The sequence below is a fragment of the Ambystoma mexicanum genome, chromosome 2q, assembly GCF_040938575.1.
Source record: "Ambystoma mexicanum isolate Mex_15411 chromosome 2q, UKY_AmexF1_1, whole genome shotgun sequence".
NCBI lineage: Eukaryota > Metazoa > Chordata > Amphibia > Caudata > Ambystomatidae > Ambystoma > Ambystoma mexicanum.
Window position 1 is genome coordinate 58,916,908 of NC_090924.1, and position 21,737 is coordinate 58,938,644.

Genomic DNA, 21,737 nt, shown 5'->3' on the forward strand with positions numbered 1-21,737 from the left:
CCAAATACACCATGGAAGGAGCACTGGTGGTGTCAAATGCCCCTGCCAGCACCACCGGGAGGGTTTCCTGCAGGACAAACACCACAACAAGGAGGGTACATGCAGCTGCAGTATGAACCACAATGCTGAACACCTCCACAAGGGAATTACATGCATTGGGGGATGCTTCCTTATAAGAGGGTTTTCACAACGGGGGAAGGGGAGGCTAATCGACTAACAGGATTCAGGGTTTTCGGACCATGCTACATATGTCAGAGCATGGGATATGTGGCACGCACCTGCCCATTTATGCAACAGAGACAGGCTATTCAGGTAGCGCACCAGCAGGGGGCTCCAGTGGCAGCAGATGTAGTATCCTCCAGGGCAGATACAACCAGCGCAGGTGCCAACACAGCAGGGAGGTGTGCAGCCCCAAGGAAGGACAACGGGGCAACGGTCCCAGCGATGGTTGAGCTACCGGCAGTAGCAGGTGGAACCACAGTGGTGCTAGGGGAAAACATGGTGCCCCATTACATGGGTGTCAGCAAGGTGGGGGAATGGGGAGACCCTTTCCCCTTCCCGCTGAATAACAGCAATAGGCGGCCCACAGAAAGCCCAAGTAGTAACTGACAGCCCCGAAGAGGAACCTGAGGTGGCAGTGAAAACATGACCAAGAGAGTTCTCATTTCTCAGATACAGGAGCAACCATGTCCTGCATCAGGGTGGGGGAATTCCCGTTATTTAACAAAGTGATCGATACGCAGGGATTTTATGGGGCGGTGGTCACTGGTCCAGTAACAAAAGATTTACCATAGGGACAACACCTCGTAGCTCCCTTCTGTACACTCCAAAGAGACACCCCTCAATATCTTGGGGCGAGACACGCTCAGCAAACTGAAAGAAACCAGATCATCCAAAGAGAAAGGGTGGTGTGCTCCATGCCCTGCATTTACTATGCCCGGGTAGCAGCTCTTTTGCAATCACAGCCACTATACCACAGCATTTTCCTGTATGGTATTGTAGCTCTGCTAGGATGAGTCCCGAGAATACAAGGGAAGGTGCTCAGACTGGCTTCGGAATTCTTATTCAGACCAGAGTGCCTGAATGATGATGATTGAAGGGGTAAACAATGGTGTTACAGGTGGAAGAAGCAGTAATGCGCAAAAAGCATGGCGATTCTGTGTGGAAGAGATGGAGTGGCGAACAGTGCTGTGCATTGATCCCACCTTGACAATTACAGGAGTATCGGACGAACAGTTGTAGGCCGATGAGAAGGAAGGGGAGATGGTGTCCCACATACAGATACCTTGCTCAGTTCAGATATTGGAAAAACATGGTGCCCATTTTGACATAATTAGTGAAGAAAAATAAACACAGAGGGAGATCCCAAAAGGGTGTGGGTTGAGTTGTAGACCAAGGGACCTCTTGATGTCGGGGTACTGAAAGGGATTTGGGCAGTAAAAATAAAACTGTAGCCCCGGGCAACACAATTCCCACTGACCGAAGCAGATTAAGGGATATACTCCACTTTGCATGCATTATGGCAGCAATGGATAATTCATACAACAACCTGTAACAGCCATCTCTCTGATAAAGAAATCAAAGGGCAGGCCATGGTGTTTCATCCAGGATTTGCGCCCCCTAAATGAAGATCCAAATGGATCTATGCAATGTGCAAACATCAAGCACTGATATTCAATATGTTGACGATCTGCTAATATGCATTGAAAGAGAAGAAGAGTGTAGAACAGACTCGGTACACGTTTTGTCACTACTTGCAGAGAAAGGGTACCAGGTGGATAAAGCAAAATTACAATATTGCCTAGAAGAGGTGTACCTGGGGCAAATAATATCCATTGAAGGGCATAGAATTACACCTGAAAGGACACAAGCCATTCATTCCACCACCCGCCCACGAACGGTGAAAGAGATGGAGGTTTCTACATCGATGCAATTATTGCTGAGCATGGGTATTTGATTATGCCACATTTACTAAACCCCTACTGCCGGGCCTTAAGCAAGCACAAAAAAGAGGGACATAAAATGGACATCTGAAATGAATGGCAGTTTCACAGAACTAAAAGACGCGCTGGCACATCCACCAGTGTTAGCTACCCCAAATTACAGCAAAAAATTCTATTTGTTGTTACATTCAGATGGCTCAGTGGTGGCTGTCCTCACACAAAAGAAGCTGCAGGGACATCCACCACTAGCTTACTACAGTGGAAGCCTAGACCCAGTAATGCAAGGACACTTCCCTTGCGAGTAATCGCTTGCGGCTGCGGCGTTTGCAATTGAGAAGGCACCAATTACCATGGGGTGTCCCATAGTATTGTGCGTGGAACACTCATTTGCCATTCTTGAGAAATAAATAAGTATACCAACTACTCAAAGAGCATCGGGATAGGAGGTCATATTAATCAAACCAGCCAGAGAGGTGGTAAGGTGCCGAAGTGTAAACCCAGCAATCTACCTTGCAGAACCAATACAGGAAGGGGATTACATACATGATTGTGCAGCACACATGGAAAGGATGGAAGGGAACGTACAGGTAAAAAGAGGAAGAAATAGCACGAGTAGACATGGTCTATAGTGACAGGTCATCAAGGAGACCTACTGGTGCAGCAGTAGAGTGCTGCATAAACGGGAAATATGTAATAAGAATCTCAGCAGCGACTACCTTTGCATTATGCAGCACAGGCAGCAGAATTGGTGGCGATATCAGCACTAAAAATGATGGAAGGGCATGCAGCAAACAACCTTTCGGCTCTGCCCATGTCACGTCAATATTCATTCAGGACTTGCACAATGGGAAAGGAGGGGATTCAAAAGTGATGGGTCCCCCGTACACCATGTGGAACTACTAAAAGAATTGAGGCCCTAAAAGCTCCAGTAGAGGTGGCGATAATAAAATGCGCCGCCTACAAAGGAAAACAAAACAGAATATCAATGGGGACAAAATGGCTGACAGAGCATCATAAGCACCAACATATTTACCAGAGGGAGAGGGAGCTCCGATACCCCGGAGAAGGGGAAAAGGTGCCACTCGTCGCAGCAGAAAGCTAGAAGAGTGGGGAGGAAGAAAAGGAAGAACATTTTAACACAAGCCCCATAGTACACATATTAGAATTACAGGGAGGATCTAAAAGATTAAAAAGAACTGTAGATAAAAAGTGGCTGTTCACAGTCACCAACGGACCTGATTTGGAAGCAGAAAATCACAGGGAAGCCTGCAATGCCCAGAAAATTGTTAAACGTAGCTTTTGAACAGCTACATTCCCCACCCATGCATCCAAAGAAAGCATAGCCGAGTGAGGGATGGAACGTTCAAAACGTGCATGAGCGAGTTAATGAGTTCATAGGAAATCTTATGGTTTGCAAACAGTTTGTCTAGCCATACTTTAAAAACTTTGCGAGGAACAATACAACGCCCAGAAGGGCCCTTCCGGCACTTGCATATCGATTATGTTGACATGCAAGAAAGATATGCCTCTTACATGTACCCAATCGTAGTGGTCTGTCCATTTTCGCGTTGGCTTGAGGCGGGGCCCTGTGCAAGGAATGATGCAAAATCAGCTGTGAAGTTCCTAGTGAGGAAAGTACTCCCAAGATAGGGAATAAAATCCTTGAAATTCAGCAGATGTGGAAGTCATGACCAGCTTTACTCGGCGCTTTCCAGTTGCAAAGCCCATGAGCATATAACATTATAAGAGAAGGGATTCGCAATGACATTCAAAATGGCAATATTGAGGACATCAATGGGAGCGCACAGAGTTAAGCTGGTCATGACTTCGCACATCTGCAGAATTTCAAGGGTTTTGGTGCGTTAAATCTGCACAATTTAGCTGTGCCATATCAAAGGTTGTGTCATATGTTTTTCCCTTAGTGAAGAAACCTTTGTTGAGAGAGAGTTAAGGTGATCAGATTTAATGCAACAAAACCCTTGAAATTCAGCACTAGCATTTGAAGCAAGTCCACCATAACTTGGCGCAGCATAAGACCACAATAACATCAATTACATCAAACATGAAATCACAAATATAAATTGTTTGATTCATTACATTTTGACATACTAGTACTCTTAGTGCGAGAAACCCGAGTGCATCCTTCCATCTACTCCACCTGGATCTTCCTCTCTGGTGGCCAGGGAAAGGCCATTGCTTTTGGATTCTGAGAGTGCGTTCAGCCTGAACAGCTGCTGCGAGCTACCTTGATGCTGTTTTGTGAGAGGTCACTGCACTGATATTGTGCTATTTGTTTGCTGCATGTGGAGCTTGGGACATTGCGGCTGCCCATGTCATGAATGAATTCCTTGGAAAGATACCAGACTTCCACTTTTGCGCTCCAAATATAAATGTTGTTTGATTGATTACACAGTTGATTCAATACATTGTTTCTCAGTTGTGAGGGTTATAACGTTCACCCTCTACACGTGTTTCACCTTGCTTGTGTTGGCAAGGGTCTTCAGGAGGGATTTTTAACGTATAGTTATGCTGGTTGGAGCTAAAGAGAAAAAAGGAACAAAGAAAAAAAGCAGCAAATCAATGCTTTATAGAGCAGATCATCATCAGGTTCGCCCTACTCAAGTTTATTTATATACGGTACCTACTTACATATATTGGGATTCCCTTGTTAGTGCTAGCTTCTGATATTACATCAATTTCCTTCATCGTCTGATTTTTTAACACAAATTTGTTGTCTATATCCAAAGTTTTCTGAACAATCTACAAAAAAAATATAATTTTTAAATGTGTAGTTGATCTTAGCGTGGCTGTTTGCCTATTACAGTTGAAAAGTAACTTCTTTAACTAAAATAAGTTCTGCCATTTAAAATATGCTAGGTTGCTGTTATTGGGCTTACCTGGAAGTGTTCTTTGGTCTTAGATTATCTTAGCGGTCGCTTTCGAGGGTATGCATCGGATACGATTGTCCGCTGCACCCCTCGAGAACCGCTGCTTTATATGGTGAGTCCATGGCGTCATGACATGATCACGTCACCTCGCCGTGGACGCAAACTGACGTCACTATGCACCGTGTGTCGCGTAGTTGTTCCAACTGCCATTTTGGATCGGGAGAAAACGTTGTATTAGTTCCGGAGGAGAAAACTTAGTCTCTGCCGGTTTACATTGAATCGAACATAGGGAACTGTCTATACCTTCTGGAGAAATCGGTTTGTAAGTTATCACTAGGAATTATAAATTGACATATTTTGCATTTTTTTACATTTTTTGCAATTTGTTTAGACATATTTTACATATTTTACAAAAAGTGTCCCATTTCCGTATCGGTGTTCAGACCTTTGTTGCAACAGTCCATTAAACAAATCCATTTTGCTTCATGTTGCCGAAGTTTCTTTTCTTTATTGCCACCTCTCTGTCCCATCTGGACTTGTTCAATGCCAAAGTATCTTATCGCATCCATACTCTCTTCATAGTGTTCCATTACAAAGTGTTTTCCCAGTGGGTATCTATTGTCTTTGTTCCTGATTGTGCGTAAATGTTCAGCAATCCTTATTTTAAGCGGTCTTGTTGTGCTGCCTATGTATTGTTTATTGCATATACAGATGATGGTATATACTATGTTGCTCGTGTTGCAGTTCATGAGGTCCATTATATTATGCGTTTTTCCATTGGGTAAAGTTATAGATTTTTTGCCATTTTCTGCAAATTTGCAATAGTTACATTGTCCACACTAAAATCCTACTGATTTCTCTGTTGACCATAATTGTGTTTGTCCTTGTTTTGATAAATCTTGTGTAAAATGCGATGGGCATAGAGTTTGTTTGAGATTTCTTGCTTTTGGATTCTGACCCTAGGGGGTGGATATGCGAGGGAGGTTCACCTGGGAGGAGGGACCTCAGGAAGTGGGGAGAGGATGTCTTCCGGTGAGAGATGCTATCCCCCTTTCCCGTATGACAATTCATCCTACCCTCCCCCTGCCTTCGTAGGGTATTGAAAGTCTATATCCCTTCCACACACACCCACTGCCCCACAATCGTATGCCTTTATGACTGGGGTGAGGAAGAGACAACTATGAGTGATGCACACTTTCAATTTCACCACTGTGGTACTGAGAAGAAGAAGATGGCTATGGACAGTCAGGCAGGTCCCGTTAATTGGTACAATTGTGGTAAGGCAAAGTACTCGCACTCGCAACCCATTGAAAGGCCACAGGTGCTTAAAAGGAGGGCCCAGCAGCGTGGAAGGGAGAACCTGCCTGGTGAGAAGGTTGCAGCTGCAAGGCAAAGAGCAGGGTGGAGAGGGGCCAGTGGAGAGCACGCTGTGCATTGCAGACGGGTGAGAGGCACTATGACCCGAACAGGCTGCGAGAAGCTTGGGAACAAAGAAGACTCCAAAGTGCCATGGGCCTCTGCTGTAAAGTTCACAGGTGGCGAGCATCGCTCGCTCGAGCTCCTGGCGCGTACCCATGAGTGAAGTGGAAGCCGGAGAACCGAAGGAAGATGCCCAGAGGAGCAGCCAAGCCCCGGGGAGTGCGAGACAAGGAACACTCGTACTGGGTGCTCTAGGGACAAGAACTGGACATTTGTTGTTAGCGATAAAAACAAACTTCTAGGAATGGGGGTTGGAAATCAAATGAGACAAAACTGAATCCTGAGCAAGTTGGCAAGTATTTGGTGAAATACAACATATTGAATACCAAACTAAAGAGAAGATATGGAAACAATGTGAAATTACAGAGCAAGTGGAAAGCGAAGGATGTGATATTGTGAAAGTAGTGCAAACCGCTAAGAAGCATTGATGAACAAAGTTCAAGCCTGTAAATGAATACTTATGAACTAAGCGAAAAGCCAGTGTGAAAGACGAGTTGCTTAACCTGAATGGACAATGTGAAAGCAAGGTGGTGCATGAGGATATACAGCACAGAATAAAGTGAATAAACGTTGTGGCAAAGCAAAAAGACTGCCAAGGAGAAAACCAAGGCACATGTTAAGTACTGATACATGCACAAGGTGGGAAACTTGTGTTGGTCAAGGAAAAAACCAAAAGCGTCACAAAGTTACAAAGGTTATCGGTTGTGTGACCTGTAAATGGGTGGACCAAGACGGAGTAGCCTGACTTGGTAAAGAGTCAAGAGAAGCCAAGAGACAAAGGCTATGTGCTATAAGTGCTGAAGTGAAAGAAAGCATCTGTTCAAACTGTTAAGAGTCTAAATGATTATAAAGTGAAACTGGAAATAGTGTTGAAAGTCAAGAGACTTGAACTGTGTTGAACTTGGGGAAGGGATCCCTGCAATATCCTGGAATTGTGTTGCACTTGGGGAAGGGAACCCTCCCCACCCCCCGACCCAAGCCTTTTTGAACTTGGTGAAGGGGGAAGTTGAAACGAGCAAGAGCTGGAAGAAGCTCAGAACGTTGTTTCTTTTGGTGCAGACAACCCTACACGTTGTAGATCTTAGTTGTGGGAGCAAGTATAGGTTTTGGGCACAGACTTAAGTTGAACCTACTCACAGACTGTCCTTTGTTTCTTTAGGTAGGGAAAACCCACCTTTCCATAGGGCAAGTTAGGCATTACTCCACCCATACATTTAAAATGAAGTATTTTTGTTAAGAAAGGTGAATCTGTAGTCTGTCTTGCTTGGACCATGATGCCTTCACATTAGTTACATATCATAAATGTACATATTTCATACTTCGTACATTGTAGGCTGCTCTGGTTTCTTTAAATGTAAAACTACAGTATACTATTGCAAGTACATACAGGTATTATTACAATGAAGAATAGTAAATATGCATTTAAGTACTTTGGAAAGCATTTTGTTCTATTTGAATAAAAATGTATAATTTATTTTCAAAAGGAATGACTAAGAATATTAGCAATACAATTGCTATGTCTAGAATTGAATATTTACTTTCCAGTCTTCATTTCTTTTCTATAAATACAATTCTGCAGAAGTAACTGATTTTATTTGTACATTAAACCAACTTCAAATGCACAGATTCTATATCATTACAATGTACACAGGCACAAACTTTCTTATATTTTTTTTAAACTTGTCATCTAGAAAGAAAATGTGATCATGTAATGTTATTACAGTAAGAAGAATGATAAGAGTATGAAGAATGATAAAAGTATGAACAATGACTATTTTTATAACACTATTAAACATTTCTACTTGTATTAAACATTTCTTCGTTTATGTCATCTGTGATGGCAATAATTGTGGCCCTATGCTCACAACAGGGGGTGCAAAGTTAAGGTGGGCTTGCTTCAAATGAGAGTGCTGAATTTAAAGGGTTTGTTGCATTTAATCTGTTCACTGAATTTCAAGGGTTCCGTTATACTGTAGTTTCTTTGGGGACCACTAGCCATGGGCACTGTTGCACCAATAGACTTTTTTGGGGACCGCCAGGCACCGCCTTCAGACGTAGCCACTGTACTTGTTGTACCAATATGTTTCTTTGTGCCACTGGTCATGGGCAAGGGCCAATGCTAGTGGTCCCCAAAGACCCATTGCCCCCTGCCTAGTAGATGTGATCACTGTAGGTGTAAAATGTCCTTCCCCACTCTTAAAATTCCCACAGGTTCCCCCGTTATTGGCAACAAACTACAGATTTAATCATAATTTTTCTTTTATAAACACGCTTAATACCAGCAAATGGTTTCCAAGTGCGAGATCGGGATTCGAACCTGTGTTGTACTGCGTTGTCTCACTTCCAAGACAATCCGTGTTGCCCCAGAGCTATTCTTCCTCCCCTAGAATAACGAGATACCCATGCTTGCAAGATTCCCCAGTAGACCCCAGATAATCTGAAAACCTTCAAATTGACTTCTCGGACCACCCCCAACTCCACAATTTCACATGGTATCCTCTTTGCCGCTTGCCACCTCTAGCCTGATGCAACTGCATCCTTTTTCCTCCTCCACTAGATTTTTGAGCGTTTTTGTTTTCGCATTCCCCCGGTAACCACTTGCATCGAGCAAAAAATAAAAAAAGGTGGCTTTGCAGCAGAAAGGCTTCTCGGAAATGCAAAGCACCATTGGCGATGAAGCTTTTTTGGGAAGTGGGGAGCACCCCCTTCCCAGTCAACTATTCTAAAAATAACTGCACGGATGTACCCCACACCATGTCCTGGAAATTAAGTCAATGCTTTGTGCCCAGGTTGTTTCTCATCAGTCTTTTGCACTTTACAAAATGTGGACTTTACTTCCCTATGGGAAAATGAATGGGAGTTTTGCTTTAATAGCTTTTTCATATTTTACCTAATCTTTCCCAACTTGGTTGGAATAATGACATCCAAATCCGTCATGCAAGTCGCAAGTTATTAGCAATAGAATTTTTGGATTTCCTAGGACTTGAGGCTCATTTACCTGTGTCTAGCCTTCCTAGGAAAGAAGCCAAACTACTCAGTCACACTTACTGCTGGAATAGTATTAACTTCTGGTGCAACCTTTCAGGCGTGCCACAGGTTCGTCTTTCCACGCAATACACCATAGGTGGTATACAAAAAAGCTCCCAAGCTTCACTCTTTCTTGCGGTCTTCCCTGAGGCAGACATTTCACCATCACTGGAGAAAGGCCATGCTTCCATAGTGGTCTGCAACAGCTGCAATGCATGTACAGGGACTGGAGACCGGAACTGTCCATCACCCACTGCAGCAGCTGGATGCATTTAGAACAGTGGTCTTCAAACCGTTCCTAAGGTCCTCCCAAGGATATCCGGGGTCGCACGAGGATCTTGAGTACGGCGACTGCTTTTAATAGAAAATCTAAGCAGATATAGCATCTGGGGGTAGAGGAGGGTTCAGCAACTATATTTTTACTCGAAATGGGGCTCAACATTAAAACAAATTCAATACCACTGATTTAGAGGATGGTAACATAGGTTTGTACTACTTCAGCAGATGGCGAACTTAAACTGACTTGACACCAGTACCAGCTTTACAGGCTGTTTAGCACAGATCTCTACAGAGACATATTGCACAGGGAACCCAGCAGGGACATAGACTATGTCCTCTTTCAAGTATGCATGAATAATAAAATCTGTGAGAACAAAGGTCTCTTTGCAAAGCCTTACCACTCTCAACCTGCTTGCATTAAGTCCACTAGCCAGCCTATCTACCTCATAAAAAGCAACAGCAGAGCAAATTTAGCCACACGGACAAAGGTTTTCCAGAAAAAAAAGCTGATGTGAAATTACTTTTCTTTGGAAAGTACCACAAATGTGAAATAATTGAGACACGCTCATCTCCAGTGCTTGTTGGCTCTCCCTGTCCAATCGGGAATAAAAGAAAAAAGGTTGTACAGGTTTACACTATACTAGTCCTTAGCATATTCTTCCTGAACAATAAACTACAGTCACTCAAGGGCACAAATTACAGCAAAACTGGATGAATGGCTGGGCTAAAAGAAGGATCAGCGACTCATCAGGTCATCCGCACATTAGGAGGAACCGGCAAATTCAAAGCCTATGAAGTAGCACAAGCCTGTCTTTGCCGAGAGCCTGAGACTCAGGGCAAATCACCATGTTTTCTTCCTTGCATTTTATTATTGGGGCCATATGTTTAGGTGTATTGTGTTAAAAAAATTACAGCACATGTGTTTCACAAGAGATTTAAACCATTATTGAAAAGCAATAGAGTGTAAGATCGATGAATTTGTCTGAGAAAACCCTAGGAAAAACCTACTGGTAAAAGGGCGCCAATGTACTCATCAATGCCCAGTCTGCACTGATTAACAAGTGGCTGGCCATAAGACAGTCACAAAGTCACCACAGGGACTCAGAACATTTTTTTAAGGGAAATGCAGTCACATAACAAGGCAGTATAAAGTCCTAATCAACCATCTGTAACCACATTCCACAACACCAATCGGCTTCGCTCATGTTAAGGTGGTTAAAAAATAAATACAGCCCAATCCAACTTTCCAGAAGCCTTAGAATACTGTTCATTCAACGAAGGACAGAGGCACTTTTTCGTGTAGCACATACCTGGTAGTAGGCTTTTTTTATCTCCTTCTGGCTGGCAGCGCGGGGGACACCCAAAATCTCATAAAAATCAGCTTTTGCACCGGAGGCAGAACTAGTATGAAATGATGCTGCAGCCAAACGTGAATTGCAGAGACAACTTCCTAAAAGAGAAATAAAGAAAGACAAAAATTAGGAATGGTGCCAGAATTCCTAACTAGACCAATAATATATTGAGGACTGCACACCCATTAAGGAAGTTGGGAAAGCAATGTGGAACAGGCAAGATGGAGTTAATTGAACTCTTGAAACACGAAAAACGTTAGTGAGTGCTGGAGCTTTGTGGGAGCAGTCTATCCTTTCGAGATACTACATTGACTGCTGTTCAGGTACTTGATGCAAAGGTTTTCTTCACCTCTCCGAACATGGAGGTTGGAATTAGCAGCTATAGATTGCCCTAAATTTTAAGGGCCTCAATATGACTTTAAATCCAACCTCAAAAGCCACGAAAATGAAAAAAGGACTTCCAGGAAACTTAAAAAAAAAAAAAAGAAAAAAAACAGGACATACATTTTCTTTAGACCCATTTAAATTCCAATTTCATAATGAATCCGGATAGAATACAGAAATCTTCACGGCATGTCGAATAACGAGAAGAGCCAGCACTCATGTTAGGGAGAATTCTCTGTAAAGGCTAATTTCCCAAACGTAGTGAGTCCCCCAGCAGCTTTGCTGGATTTTTGGGGTTTATTTTTTTCTCCTGCTAAGAGTGAGACTCTTTTACTCCCACTCTTAGACATGATTTGAGGTGTTCCTTTGTCTTTCCATGTGTTTTATGGGCTATGAGGTCTTTTACTCCAGAGGGTCTCATGTGTTTTAGATGTGGGTTACACGCACCCTCCGTGCCGTAACCCATGGGTGTCGTAGCGACCCCCAAACAGAACTCCATACCCTGGGACTGACTACTGTCTCCCAGGGCATGTAAAGTCACCATTGGCTTTACTAGTTCCAAATTATGAACAGAAACCAGTACAAACCATCATATTGTGGACGTACTGGTCGGGGCAATTCGATTGCCCCGGGGTCTGTTAGTCGAGGGGGCACGTCTCCGTCCCCCCTGTTCGAGTTTGGCTGGTGGCAGTGGATACTACTTTTTATATTCGACCGCGAATATATCTCTATGGGATTTTCCCATTGTTCGAGGCTACCAACTTTAATTATTTAATTCTTATAGCCTCGAACATACCGCCGTTTATTTATTTAATATTAATTCGCTGGTTGGTATTTTTTGCCAGAACTCGATTCTAAAATGGCGTTTGTGTTCTCTTCTGCGACTCCAACCCAAGTCAAGCCCTTTGTTCCACTTTTTGGCGGGCTTCTCCACAGAAGCCTCCAAAGTGGTGTCACTCTGTCTGGGTACCACAGGGTGTGTGGGAGGGGGTTTAGGCACCCTGGACTGAGTTGCCTTGGCAACTCAAGTCGCACTCGTGTGATTGGCCCAAGTGGTGATCTGGCCGGCTCACCACTTAGCATGTTTGATTGACAGCTAGGATTGATGAATGGGGGTTTGCTGCATAAAAGCAGGGCTTTGGGGACTGGAACTTCAGAAGTCGCCACAGGACCCAAGGACCCGAGGAATGAGAAGCTGAGCCGACCTGCAACGACGACACCACCACCGGTGGAGCCCTGCTGAACCGTCTCACCACTTTTCCCGACGACAGAGGAGATCTCCAGTCCGGAGAGTCTTCTTTCTTTGACTGGTGGGGATAACCAGTTTTGCCTTCTTTTCACCTTCCTGGAGCATCTCGTGGCCGCCGTGCCAAGCACCCCAGCAACCGGAACACCACGGTTTACCACTACCGCGAAGAGAAGGGTAGTACCTTTTAACCGAAGAACTCCGCGGCTGGTTTCTTCCCTGGCAGTGCAACGACCTTCATCTTTCCTCCACGGCGAGACCTCCTCTTCCTCTGGACGAAACACCGACTTGCACCCGCTGCCAGGAACAACTGCCCCCGCTGGAGCTTCCTTCACACTTAAGGTACTGTGTCCCGTCTGGCTTCCCCTGCGACAGAACGTTCGGGGTGACAGTAAAGCCTCGACTTGCTCGCCTGGGACAACCTTGCTAACTTTTCCTGACTTTAATTTCATCCTTTGTGTGCACACTATCTACAAGACTCTTTGGGCATAACCCACTGTGAACCTGGACCCCCTTCTGCTTGCTCTCTCCAAGAGTGGGCCTTGCAATTGACTTCCTTGCTCTCCAGTAGAACTCTGCCTATACTGCCTTACTGTGGTTCTTTTAAAAGTATTGAAATTTGTGTGCTTCCATAACTCTGCCTTTTTCCCTCCCTTTTTTATAACTTATTAGATTGCCATCTTATGTTAAGCGCTCACCTCTGTCTGAAAATAAGTGGTGTTTCTCACTAAGACGTGTCTAATAAGTCATATACACATATATATATATAATAGTGACTGTGTGCTGAATTTACCTTTCTCTTTATGCTAGTGTAATTTACAAGTGTGTCTTTAAATAAATAAATATATACTTTTACACCAAAGCTCTGGTCAGTGTTTGCTTGTGCTACTGTATCTCTGTACCTATTGTGTATATTCTATGTACTGCCTAACTTTTCTTGAGGGGAGTCTGACTGCTCAGTCACAGCTACCGAGTGAATCTGTGTGGTACAGACTGCTACCAAGTGGGTTTACTGCCAAACACCTGTAGTCTTATGTCTTTTGCAGTGGTCCCTAAGGGAACTGCACAGGTTTCTGCCTAACAACTCAACTTACAGATCACCTGCAGCATTAAACCTAGAAAGCATAGACTCTAAAGGTTTTCCCCAAGACCTGGGGCAAGCATTATGCTTCTGTTTCGATTTATTAGTGTCCAAGAAGCGTTGTACAAACGCTTTAACACAATCAACCCCCAAAAAAATAAATAAATACAAAAAAAATCTACATTTCCCAAACTGCACAGGTACAGTATTCTCAATTAATCTGAAAACATGTGACTTGTAGCTCCAGTCGCAGTCTCGTCAGTCTATAAACTGTGCAAAAGTCTTCTTCCTTCGATGCTCAAGTAGCAGATAAGTCGTTTTTACATTTACCGCTTTTTTGTTTAGTGCAAAGGCCTAGATAGGCAAAGTGTCGCAGGAGCAGTCCGGACTCACGGACAGAGGCAGCAGCCCAGAGGTGGTACAGAAAGGAAGAATGTGTGGAGAGGTGCACACTCCCCCTAGAACAAACCTCATGACTTATACTCTATTAATTTAATTCACAGGAAATAAGCATTACCACAGATATCACTGACCTGATGAACGGCTCCACTGCCCGAAACGCGTCGTAGTATAATAGGAGGAAACACGCAGTGTCACACCATCTTGTCTCAGCGCAGAATTCTCCACCACATATCTGTCCTTATGACTTTTTGTAATGATTGTTACTACGTAATGCCATTTAAGTGTACTTAACATGCACCAATTCATTTTGTTAAAACACAAAAAAGTAGCACAAGTGGTGTAACGTTTTGCTTTGAATGAAACACCAATACCTTCTTTAAGTACAAACAATTGAAGTGTTTTAAAACTTGACCAATTTTTCTTTAATTGTTCTTGATTAGTAAACAAGTGTACATTCTTGAATCGTGCGTACTTTGAATTCATTTTTGCAATTTACTTTGCCATAGTGTGCCCTGGTCAGGTCCCCCGAACCCGAAAGGCCAGGGGACAGCAGAGGATGAGAAGAAAATGGACAAGAGGTGGAAGGGGTTCAGTCTGACGACCCCAGTGAAGGAACCAGAAAAAGGGTTCAATGACCTGCCGGAGCAGGGGACCAGCCCACCACATGAGGGGCCGGAAGAGGAAAAAGCTCAGCCTACAACTTCCCCAGAAAGCATCATCCACCCGCAAGGGACCATGTTCAATATAGAAAATCTGGTCCACCTTACATCCTCAGAAACTGAAAGGCTCTAGTCTTAATCACAAAGTCCAAAGTAAAAATGTCTTCCATCCAAACCTTCTCTATCTGACCCTACCGCTATATTTAACCAACTCAAATAAACCAAGGGAATGTCTGGTTTTTGCATGGTCTCTTCAGTTCCTTTGATAGTCTCTGTATTTATAGATTTTCTTTGTGATGGACATTTCATCATATAATCTCCTTGGTTAATCTTTTGGATAAATTCTTGTAGCTCTTCAAAAATATTCTTACGCTTTGCAGTTTCTGTAGTCCTATGTTTAGAATATCTTCCTCTCAGACATTTCCTCACACTGCGAGATAGATATGGGGTACATTACTCAACGTAATCGTATTTCTGATGCTTGCATCGGCTTAGATTCACATGCTGTGTATAGGCCGACATCTAGTGGAAGCTGCAGAGTATTACAGTTTGTTTTTCGAAACACGAAAAGGGGCGTCGAACTCTGGCATGCCAGTAATACTATCCCTAGTGTGACGTCCCCAGTACCCATGATCCCTCACGCCTGTAGGACCCTGGGATTGTATTTTTTCTGACATGAGGTAGCATGAGGAGTAGCGCGAGTACAGAGTATCCAAGCAGATAAGATAGAAAGACTACAAGCATCCATGCGCCTTCTCTCAGAGGGGAGGAAGGGCGGGCGCATGTGAATCTAAGCAGATACAAGCATCAGAAATACGATTACGGTGAGTAATGAATCCCTTCTGAGGCTTGTGGCATCTGCTTAGATCACATGCTGTGCATAGATTAGCGAGCAGCGTTAGAAGGAGGTGTGATGTGAGAAGGGTCATGAGCGAACAAATGTCTTAGAACTGCTTGTCCCACTTGAGTATCTGTCTTGGAATGAGCGTCAATGCAGCAATGCTGAGTAAAGGTGTGAATAGAGCTCCATGTAGCCACTTTGCAAATGGTGTCAAGGGGTACATTTGCAGTGAAAGCCAAAGTGGCTACAGTACCTCTTGTAGAGAGGGCCCTCGCGTAAAAGGCAGTGTTTTATCTGAAAGGGAATAGCACAGTTGGATACATCAAGACTATCCACCTAGAGATGCCATTCTTAGAGACGCAATCTCCCTCTCTGCCTGGAGCTATGGAGACAAACAGTTGATCTGTTTTTCTTAGCTGCCTGGTCTGGGCTACATAGTAGAGGACCGCCCACCTCACATCTAGTGTGTGGAATTTCACCTCAGCAGAGCTTTTGGGTTCCTGGAAGAAGGCCGGTAGATCAATAGACTGGTTTACATGGAATTTGGAAATTAGCTTTGGTGAGAACCTAGGGTGAGTGCATAAAACCAGTTTATCCTTATGAACAGTAAAGAAAGGATCCTGCACTGACAGAGCTTGAATTTCACTGACCCTTCTTATGGATGTGATGGCTACTAAGAAGGCAGTCTTAGAAGTCAAGTGTTTGAGACTAGATTTGTGCATGGGCTCAAAGGGAGGTACCATGAGCTTAGCTAGTACCACATTAAGGTCCCAACCTGGTGGTGGGTTAGAAATTGGAGGGTGGAGTCTCTTTACCCCTTCCATAAATGCTTTGCCAACTACCACTAGATCGTCCCACTGACCACTTGCTTGAGACCACTGTTTCACCAACCATTCCTGCATGGGTCGAATGCGCAGGCGCGCGTGGGGAAACAGGTAAATGCAAGCTGCCATCATGCCTACCAAACGCATTGCTTTGCGCACCCTTATTTGGTGACTGGCCTGATATTGAGGAATTTGCAGCAACAGATTCCAAATTCTTTCCTCTAATGGAAAGGCCAACCCCTCTTGGGTTTTTAGGACAGCTCCTAGGAACTGTTTGGAGGTGCTTGGCACCAGGCTTGATTTTTTCTCATTGATTGAGAAGCTCAATTGGAAGAGGAGGTCGATTGTACTTTGAATGTTTAATCTGCAAATTACGGGGGTTTCCCCTGTGATGAGCCAGTCATCCAGGTAAGGGTACACTAGGATTGCCTCCCTGCGTAGGTGCGCTGCCACCACCGCCAGTACCTTGAATACCCTTGGAGCCAAGGCTATACCTAAGGGCAGCACCTTGAACTGGTAGTGCTGGTTGTCTATTTTGAAAAGCAAGAATCTTCTGTGCGCTGGGAACATTGAAAGATGCAAATAGGCATCTTTCATATCCAATGTTGCCATGTAATCCCCTTTTTTAGTAAGGGGGGGGATTACCTCTTGGAGAGTAGTCATACAGAATTTTTGTGGCTTGACATACTTGTTTGCAGGGCGCAAATCTAATACTTGGCGCATGGTTAGATCTTTTTTTGGCACAATGAAGTAGGTTGAATAAATACCCCTGTTTACCTGGTTGCCCGGGACGAGTTCTATGGCGTCCTTTGCAAATAGAGTGGCGATCTCCTCGAGAAGGATTTTCTGGTGCACCAACGAGTGTACCTTCTGTCTTGGAGAATGGTCGTGGGGGGGCGCGCGAATAGTTCTATGCAGTATCCTGTGGACAGCACCCATCTGTCCGAAGTGATCCATTCCCATGCGTGGGTGAAGGTGGAAATGCGCCCCCCTAATGGGGAAGCATGGGAGGGGACCCAAAGCGGAACGTCACCGTTTATTAGGTGGCGTACCACCTCTGGCGGGGCTGCCTCTACCTCTAGTGCGGCCCCTCCGCTGGCCTCTGGTGAATCCCTGCGATATTTGGAACGGATTGTTGCCCCATGAGGTTCCTTGATTTTGGTAGTAGTTGGAACCCCTCTGGGAGCTTTGGCAGCGAAAACTATTATTTCCCCTTTAACCTGGGGGTTTATTTGTGAGTTGGCAGAGAGATTTTAGGGTCTCATACTCATCTTTAGCTGTCTTTAGTGCCTCTTCCACTGCCCTGCCGAACAGAACGTTCGGCTCTACTGGCATGTCTATAAGCGTGGCTTGGGTCTCTGGTTTAAACCCCGACTGCCTTAGCCAAGCGTGGCGCTTTATTACTGTGCCTTCGGCTATTAATCTTTCCGCATTATCTGCTGCATCAAAATTTGACTTACGGATGCATCCAGATACAGACCTTCCGTCTGCTGCAATTTGGGCCAACTGGCCTTTTAGTGGTTCAGGTGCAGAGGCTACTAGGGCAGCTACTTGTTCCCACTGATGGCAGGTACAGCTTGCTAAAAGAGTGGTACTGTTAGCAATACGTGTCCGATAGGCTGACGTGGAGGTAACTTTCCTACCCAGAGCAGATATCCTTTTGCTCTCAACGGGAGGTGCTTCTGAAGAAGCTAGTGTGTACCTGCCCTCTGTCTGGTGGTTGTTACTGCCAGGGAGTCGGGTTTTAATTGACCCCTTATGTAAATGGGATTGGAGGGTGCAGCCCGGATTAATTTTTCCACTCGTGGGTTAACTGCACGAGTAAGATTTGGGGTTACCAGCGAGGGATCAATTCTACGCTGGATTGATTTTAATATTGGGATGGCTTGAGTGATGGCTCTCTTGTCCCCTAGGATTTCTTCCGCAAAATCCCCATCTTCTTGGACACCCTGTGTGTCCATCTGAAAACGAGCTGCTGCTTTAGCCAGTACCTCATTGAGGAGGGGCTTATCAATCAGTGAGTCATGCACCGGGGGGGTCCTTAGGAATAGGGGAGTCAAGATTATAGGCCTCCACTCATCTTCCTCTTCCTGGTCATCATCCCCATAATAAGAAACCCCTGTCTCGTCTTCCAGCATACGTCTGTCTACTCTCCATATGACTCTCGATAGTAAGGTTCAATTAGCAAAGGTCTGAAACCAATCCCTGCGTCGGAGCCTTTTAGAAGGGGGTTGAAAGTCCTTGGACCCCAAAGGGGCAGAGGTAGCTGGTGTGTTGGCATAGCTATGGAAATAATTAGGGTCTTTTTCATAAGACATCCTTCGCATTACCCCATCAATATCCGCCGAGTTCCATTCCCTGGAACTGGGAATAAACCTCTCCTGTTCTGGTTCCTCATCCATGCCCATATCATGAGGAGTGGGAAGGGCAATTTTACTCTTAGGAGCAGTGTCGGGGACCTTGGACTTTTCTAACACCTTAGGAGCCTTCTGTTTCTCTTTATGGTGTTCTGAAGGTTTGTTGTGTCGTTTATCCCCCTTCCCGTGACTAGAGGAATGTTTGAGATTTTAGGGGTTTCCGAGGGTTTTGACGCATCGCTTTGCGTCGAGATTTGGAGGTGGTAGAAGGAGGGTCCCGAAATCTCGGGAGTAGATGCTACACACTGACTTGGGAGCATAGAGGTCGGAATAGTCTGACGAGCGAGTCTCTAGAACTATTGGGAGTGCAGAACCTTTTCCAACCACGGACAGTTGGTCTTGGTCATGTGGCGATCGTGAACGTGAACGCCCAGAGGACACTGAATAGTTGGACCGTTCTCTGGGTGCCTTCCGCTGCCAATCGCTCGATATGCTTGTCGAGTCACGGCTGGGGCTGATGTTTTTAGAGGAAGTGGTGTGGGTTGCGCTTTTGCCGCCCCGTGTTATCCCCATAACTGTGCCGCTGGCCAGTCCTCCAAGGTCAGGGGCTTGCACATGGGTGACTGAAGTCACCCCTCTGCCCTCGCCGTCTGATACATCGGCGTTGCTGCCATCGCTAAAAGCCCCTTCGGCATCCATGGCTTCTCGGTGCCTGGCGTAGTGGGCCCAGCGTTTAGTGGAGCGGTCCTTAAGTGGTTTTGGCTTGAAGAGCTTACAAGCTCGACAGGTTGCCTCAGGATTGTCTCGTGCGAGACACAAATTGCACGTATTGTGCTCACCTACCCTGGGGAACTTCCCGTTACACTTTTTTCAAATTCTGCCCGGAGTACTCACCATATGTATCAATTTGGCAGCGGGCGGGTATATGTAGGAAATAAATGTGGGAGCCTGTATGACCACCCCCCACTCTCCCTACTTGAACAGGGCCGAGGCCAGAGACCTTCCAAGGCTTGGGCCGAGGCCAGAGGCCTTCCAAGGCCCAAAGTCCATTGTGGAGTTTCAATGGCTGGCTTCCTCGATCTTCACCGGTGTCGATCTTCGGCGTAGGGTGGAAAGAACAGGGAATTTTTAACAATAATGTTAGTATAATTGGCTAATGCCAAGGGAACTCTGCAATATGCATCCGACTGTTACGGCGGAAAAAAAACAATCTGAGGGTCCTACACGTGTGAGGGATCATGGGTACAGTGGACATCACACTAGGGATAGTATTACTGGCACCCCCTAGTTTGACGCCCCTTTTCGAGTAACAAACTAATACTCCGCAGCTTCCACTAGATGTCGGCCTATGCACAGCATGTGATCTAAGATCTAAGCAGATTCCACTAGAATATGAGAATGCATTACTTACCGTAAAAGCATTTCTGATGATTGTATCTGCTTAGATTCACATGCTGTGCATAGGTCCGACATCCAGTGGTCACTGCGGAGTATTGCATTTTGTTTTTCGTAGTCGAAAAGGGGACGTCGACAAGGCGTGTCTGAAACACTATCCCTATAGTGACGTGCGTTGTACCCACAATCCCTCACGCGTCGAGGTCCCTCTGTTTGTATTTTTCTGCCCTGAGGGAGCCTTCTAGACGTGAGTGAGTACAGAAAAGAGAGAGATATATAAAGGAAGTCTATGTTCCTTCCATCCGAGCGGGGAGGAAGGGCGGGCGCATGTGAATCTAAGCAGATACAATCATCAGAAATGCTTTTACGGTAAGTAATGCATTCTCTTCTGATGTTTGTTAATCTGCTTAGAATCACATGCTGTGTATAGACTAGCGAGCAGTACCCGGAGTTGGCGGTGGGTTATGAGAAGGAACAGTAGAGAAAAGGTGTCGTAATACTGCCTGTCCCACCTGGGAGTCAGATCTAGAGTGTGTATCTAGACAGTAGTGTTTTGTAAAGGTGTGCACAGAACTCCAGGTAGCTGCTTTTTAGATGGACTCAAGGGGAACATTTGCAATGAATGCTATGGATGCCCCCGTGCCTCGAGTAGAGTGTGCTCTTGGCCTAAAGGGCAGTTCTCTCTTAGCAAGAGTATAGCAGAGAGTGATGCATTGAACAATCCATCTAGAAATAGTGGATTTTGAAACTGCATCTCCTTCTCTTCCTGCTGCCACCGAGACGAAGAACTGATTAGTCTTCCTCAGTGGTCTGGTTCTTTCCATGTAGAACATGACCGCTCTGCGTACATCTAGTGTGTGCAGAGTCCTTTCTCCCAAATTGGAAGGATTTTGAAAGAACGTTGGTAGTTCTATAGATTGGTTTACGTGGAATTTAGAAAAAAATTTCGGAGCAAACCTAGGGTGAGTGCGTAGAACCACTTTATCTTTGTGAACTGTAACGAAGGGGTCTAGAATAGAAAGAGCCTGAAGTTCACTTACTCTCCTGATGGAGGTGATAGCTATTAAAAAAGCAGTCTTAAGCGTGAGGTGTTTAAGAGATGCTTTGTGCATGGGTTCGAATGGAGAGCCCATGAGTCTGGTAAGTACCACATTAAGGTCCCATCCGGGAGCTGGGTCAGCTATCGGGGGGTGTATTCTCTTTACTCCCTCCATGAAGGCCTTTATAACAGGGATCCTCCACCACGACACTTTGAGTTGGGAAGTGGTGTATGCAGAAAGTGCAGCTAGGTGGACTTTAATGGAGTTAAACACTAGACCTGAATCCAATAGGTGGGTCAGGTATAGGACCACATGTGTGGGAGAGCAGTCAATAGGGTTGATGCTTTTACTCCTGCACCAGATGACAAATCTTTTCCACTTGCTAGAATAGCAGTGGCGAGTGTTCGGTTTCCGGGCTTCCCTGAGGATGTCCATGCATCTTTGCGGGAGTTGTAGATGTCCGAACTCTATGATCTCAGGAGCCAAGCTGCTAAGTTCATGTTCTGGGGGCATGGATGCAGAGTCCTGCCTTTGTCCTGA

General features: G+C 45.0%; 1 protein-coding gene across 4 annotated transcripts in view; it reads right to left on the bottom strand.

Moving 5' to 3' along the window:
* Positions 1-21,737, bottom strand: part of DNAJA3 (DnaJ heat shock protein family (Hsp40) member A3) — a 743,272-nt gene that overhangs the window by 618,461 nt on the left and 103,074 nt on the right. For all 4 annotated transcript variants that reach the window (XM_069646819.1, XM_069646822.1, XM_069646821.1 and 1 more), the window contains exon 2: positions 10,927-11,066. In XM_069646819.1, coding sequence (XP_069502920.1) covers positions 10,927-11,066 — 140 coding nt within the window. The remainder of the gene's footprint in view (positions 1-10,926; positions 11,067-21,737) is intronic.